The sequence below is a fragment of the Erpetoichthys calabaricus genome, chromosome 7 (assembly GCF_900747795.2).
Source record: "Erpetoichthys calabaricus chromosome 7, fErpCal1.3, whole genome shotgun sequence".
Lineage (NCBI taxonomy): Eukaryota > Metazoa > Chordata > Cladistia > Polypteriformes > Polypteridae > Erpetoichthys > Erpetoichthys calabaricus.
In genome coordinates this window covers 82,179,856-82,185,855 of record NC_041400.2, presented here as the reverse complement: position 1 = coordinate 82,185,855, position 6,000 = coordinate 82,179,856, and the positions used below count along the sequence as shown (strand labels likewise).

General features: G+C 36.5%; 1 protein-coding gene across 1 annotated transcript in view; it reads right to left on the bottom strand.

The window, feature by feature from the left end:
* The window catches only part of LOC114654210 (phospholipid-transporting ATPase ID-like), a 197,297-nt gene that overhangs the window by 8,686 nt on the left and 182,611 nt on the right, over positions 1-6,000 (bottom strand). The window contains 2 exon segments of the mRNA XM_051930080.1: positions 2,312-2,442; positions 3,870-4,008. Of these exon segments, the coding sequence (XP_051786040.1) occupies positions 2,312-2,442; positions 3,870-4,008 (270 nt within the window).

The window sequence follows — 6,000 nt, the reverse complement described above, 5'->3', positions numbered from 1 at the left end:
TTCAATACCATACAGCCTCATATACTGATTGGGAAATTGAACAGTATGAATGTAAACCCATTTATTACACTATGGATTCAGAACTTTCTTTTAAACCGGTTCACAGACAGTTAAAGTTCAGGACACTTTTTCAATAGTCATTCATTCAAACACAGGAAGTCCGCAGGGGTGTGTCTTATCACCATTACTGTTTACTCTGTACACAAGTGACCTGAGACAGGATAATGACCACTGCTCCATTATCAAGTATGTGGATGACACCATGCTCATAGGACACATATCTGGGGAGGATGAAAGCCACTATCTAAATCAAGTGGACTGTATGGTAAACTGGTGCAATAAAAACTCTCTCACTCTGAATGTAAAAAAGACCAAAGAAATTATATTTGATTTTAAGAGACAGAAATCCGTACGTTCACCTATTGTAGTTCTGGGAGAGGAGGTAGAAATAGTGACTGAATATAAATACTTAGGAACTTACCTAGATAACAATCTTAACTAGAATACAAATACAAAAAAATTATTTTCTAAATGCAACCAGCATTTATTTCTCCTCCATAAACTCAAACTATTTAAAGTAGACAAGGACCTCATGTTGTCTTTCTATCGCAGTATGATCTAGTCTGTGATCATTTTCAGTTTCATTGCCTGGTTTAATAGTCTGACAAACCAAAACTCCAAAAAGCTCCAGCAGATTACAAAGTATGCAGCTAAAGTTATTGGGGCTGATGTAGATGATGTGTGTCTAGTGTGTGTCAGAGGGCAATGTTAAAAAAACTGGAAATCATCTCAACTGATGACAGTCATCCATTACATGTAGAACTAAAGTTCAGTAAATCAGGAAGGAGAGTTGCTTTGAAAACCAACACAAATCACTCCAGAAACTCCTTTCTTCCTAGTGCCATACGACTTTTCAATAAGAAATATCGGAGTTAATGATTAAGGTTGTTGATATATATCCTGTAACCTTTTTTTTTTTTTTGGTGTAAATATGTATTATCTAACTACCTTACCTTAACCTTTCTTGTTTCTATTTGTCTGTTTTACTTCATTCTGTCTGTTATTAGATGCAACTGAGAAGGCAAATTTCATGTTTTCTTGTGTAAACATGATTAAATAAAGAAACCTTAAACCTTAAACCACACCCTGACATAGGCAAACTGTTCTCAGCTTCCTTTTCTAGAGAATGTGTTTTCACCTCTTGGACAGGAGATATTGTATATTCTGGGGACCACTGCAAGGCCCCTTTCTCTCTCTAAATAACAGACAATCTCCCAGGCATTGATGAATTAGCTGCTTTCTTGATTGGTAAAGAATAGTATTTCCCCATAGTCCTCCAGGCCTTCAATAGGCCTCTTTCTCTACGAGTGCTCCTGCCTGAAGAAAGCATTATGGAAAGGTGATTTGACTGAAATTTATGCAGTACATAGTTCCCATAGCACAGTGGTTCTCAAACTGTGGGGTGGGCCCCCCTAAAGGGGGCGCAAAGATGTGAAAAAAGAATACAAGAATCGAAAATATGAAAAATACATCTATTGAAACCAAAACAAATTAACTTAAATTACATTCTGATACAAGAAAAATATAGAGTTAGATAAATGTTGATAAAAGTAGGTATAACAAAATATGCATCTATGATATATCATTAATTAAAAAAGAACAAATTGGTATTAGTGGGCTCCTTTCAAAAAAATGTTAAGGGGGTGCGAATAAAACTGTTATAAAAACTTGAGTCGCAAATACTTAAAGGTTGAGAAACGCTGCCATAGCATGTTGAAAATCAGCAATAAAATAGCTATTCATTTGTAAATCATGATTTGTGAGTCATTAATAAAATTTAGTTGGTATTAAATGTATTTCATGTAGGCATTTAATAATTAATTCATTTTATTTTTTTATCAAAAATATTACACCCCAATACTGTAAGTAACACAACTGAAAAATATACAGAACAGAACTGTTTAAAACGGTTTCTTATCAGCTGGCAAATCCAATTTGATTGTAAAAGAACTGTCATACACTATGTTCAAATAAATGACCCTAAATTTATGCATAAATTAGTGTAGTGTCACATTTAAAATTACAGTAATTTTACAGTAATATGGAAGGGCAATTTGGAGTTAGAAATTCCATTTGATTTTGCAGGTCACATTCTATAGACATTTTGCTTAACTTGTATTGTGTATATATGCCTTTTTCACCTGAATAAAGACAAATTAATTTATAACATAGCATAAAGTTAGGACTAGCAGAATGTACAATACATTACATAAGTGTAGCTCTTTATGGCCATCATTAAATCATTTCTTACCTTGTCACTGACAGTGGGTTGAAGTTCAATTTTGAAGAATCTATAAGCAACAACTGGCAATACACAGAGAATGGTTGTAAGCACAATAGTGAACCAGGCACTAGGCTGATTAAGCGTGTTCCTGGCTGTTCCTGAAATAACATAAAACAGAGCTAAAAGGAGTGTTTTAGGTGTTTCTTTATTGCTTTATATTCTCTAGTCCATAAGAAATATCCTTGAAGGAAAAAATGTCTTATAAAAAATAAACTGCTCATTAGTCCATTTTGCCAAAATTTCATTGCAGCAACTCAGAATTGTATTCAGTAGTTAGTATGGCCCCCACATGCTTGTATGCATGCCTGACAATGTCCAGGGCATGCTCCTAATGAGACAACAAATGGTGTCCTGGGGGATATCCTACCAGATCTGGACCAGGGCATCACTGAGCTCCTGGACAGTCTGAGGTGCAACCTGAATGCCCGAAACATAATGTCCCAGAGGTGTTCCATTGGATTTAAGTCAGGCGAGTGTGGGGGCTAGTCAATGGTATTGATTCCTTCATCCTCAAGGAACTGCCTTCATACTCTCACCACATGAGACCAGGCATTGTTGTGCACCAGGAGGAACCCAGGACCCAGTGAATCAGCATAGGGTCTGACAATGGGTTCAAGGATTTCATCCCGATACCTAATGGCAGTAAAGGTGTCATTGTCTAGCCTGTAGAAGTCTGTACGTCCCTCCATGGATACAGTATGCCTTCCCAGACCATCACTGATCCACCACCAAACCAGAAATGCTGAACGATGTTACAGGCAGCATAATATTCTCCATGGCTTCTCCAAACACTTTCACGTCTGTCACATGTGCTCAGGCTGAACCTGCTCTCATCTGTGAAAAGCATAGAGCACCAGTGGTGGTTCTGGTATTCCATGGCAAATGCCAATCGAGTTACATGGTGCTGGGCAATGTGCACAGGGCCCTGTTTCTGATTGTTTGGTCAGAGACATTCGCACCAGTGGCCTGCTGGAGGTCATCCAGTTCCTCCTTGCCCAAAGGAGCAGATGCTAGACCTGCTGATAGGTTAAGGACCTTCTATGACCCTGTCCAGCTCTCCTAGAGTAACTGCCAGTCTCCTGGAATCTCCTCCATGCCCTTGAGACTGTGCTGGGAGACCCAGCAAACCTTTTGGCAAAAGCACGTATTGATGATGTGCCTCCTGGAGAAGTTGGACTATCTGTGCAACCTCTATAGGGTCCAGGTGTCACCTCGTGCTACCAGTAGTGACACTGACAGTAGCCAAATGCAAAACTAGTGAAAAAACAGTCAGAAAAGATGAGGAGGGAAAAATGTCAGTGGCCTCCACCTGCTAAACCATTCCTGTTTTGGGGGTCGTCTCATTATTGCCCCTTTAGTGCACCTGTTATTAATTTCATTAACACCAAGGCAGCTGAAACTGATTAACAACCCCCTCTGCTACTTAACTGACCAGATCAATATCCCAGAAGGTTTGTTGACTTGATGCTATACTCTGATTAAAAAGTGTTTCTTTAATTTCTTTTTAACGGTATATGTTACTCACCAATGAATGGAAAGTATGCTGGTAACATGAGGTAAATGCCATTACTGTACATAGTAAAGGTGATAGCAAAGTAGACAGCCAGGCTCCCCCAAATAAAGAAATGATTAACAGCTGTCCAGTAAGCAGTGTCTAAGCCCATCTGGGGAATGAAGGAGACAATAAAGGTTAACAAAACTTAACTTCTTAAAATATAAAGTTACATTTGAAATACTGACAACCAGAAGAAATTTTTGAAAGCTTTTAAAATAATTAATAACAAATCTTTCTACTTTTTAGCAGCTTGGGAGAAGAAGGTATGGTGTATTAAAATCTGTATAAGGGTAATAACCTTAAGCAATATATATATAGTACCAAATATCAATTTTATTTTTGAAAGGGTCTGCTACATATGAATATGCACAGTACATACAGAGTTCTTAGAAAATGCTGTGGAGATTATAGGGGCCACAAATACATTTTATCACTAGGAAAACTAGTGGGTCAATAGGTCATTTTTTCAGTTCTTGAAGATATTAGTATATACATTTACAAAAACGTAACCTTTGCAAGTCACAATAAACAAGAAAAAATTAAAAAATGGACACTTCTGTCATACTGCTTCATGGATATAATGACTATAATATAATACATTTGAGTTATGTTTTGAGTGCATATTCAAATACAAAAACTGTTAAGTTTAACTTTGTTGTGAAAATTTAAATCAGATGTGTCAAAGTATAAGAAAGATAAATCTGGGATAAATTTTTAAACATGGAGCCAATTGAGGAAGAGGATTAAAATCATTGTGCACACAATGTAGGAGCTGTTCATCACAAAATGTAGAAATGGTAAGAAATTAAAGACACCTCTGTGGTGGATACATAAAAAAATAAAAACAAGTTACAAAGAAAAAAAAGCAGTTGTATAAAACATACAAGGCAAATTATACAAATCAATGACAGCAATGGTTAAAAAGCCTATTAGGAAACCTAAAAGGAAGAGAAAATTTTAAAAAAAGGCAAAAGAGTCTTTCAGTTTTTTAGTAGTAAAAGAACAGTCAAAGAGCAGGTGAAATGTACTAGGATCAGTAAGGATAAACTAAGTTATACAGACAGTAAAATAGCAAATGCTATAAATTTGTACTTTTCAGAAGTTTACAAGTGTAAAACAGTCAATAACCTACCTAACAGGGGCTATCAAGGATGTATTTAGTGATTTTGAAACAGAATATAAGTTAGTTTATTTTTATGTGTACATAGTGCACGTAGTAAAGCAAAATTCTTACTTGCATTATTCCTTCAAACTGTAACAAGAAAACAATAACAATAAAGACACATTCACACACATAATGGGTTGAGATAATATTTATCCTAGAATGTGTAAAATGCTACTGCAAAAATCATTACAAAACTGTAAAGTCTGGCCACATAACTCCTTTTTTGAAGTTGTTATACTGGTGTCCAGTGTCAAGCTTAGGTCAGCTTTCAAGATCCTACTTTTGATGTATAAAGCTTTATAAATTCCAGGGCCCTACTTCTCTGTCTGAGCTCATTTTAAATATAAAATGGATTGTGCATTAAGATCTGAAGATGCTCACCTACTGAAGATTCCAATGATTAACAAAATAGCAATGAGAGGTTGGGTTTTCAGTTACAGGGCCCCAAAGCAGCTGAAACTGATTAACAACCCCCCTCTGCTACTTAACTAACTAGATCAATATCCCAGAAGTTTCATTGACTTGATGCTATACTCTGATTAAAAAGTGTTTCCTTAATTTTATTGAGCAACATATAAAAGATCCACTTGCTTACATAAAAGATGGTCTTTCAGTCTCATCTTTTAAATCCAGGCTGGAGACTCACTACTTTAGTCTAGCACACCCTGATTACAGCTGCTGTTTGTACGTATTGCATCTGTATTTCTTATTCATTTGTACAAAAATGTTTTACAGTAACCATCTGTTGCTACTAACCATCTATTATTCCGTTATTTTCTTGGTATCCGGTTGAAGCACTTGGTACTACTGTCTTCATTTTCAGGTTCTTTTCCTGCCCATGATAAGGACATTTGAGGTACTGGAACTTTTGGAATGAAAGGGCGGAAGGCACAGATTTATACTATATAGTGCCCCCATGAGGGTTGGGGTGGGTGG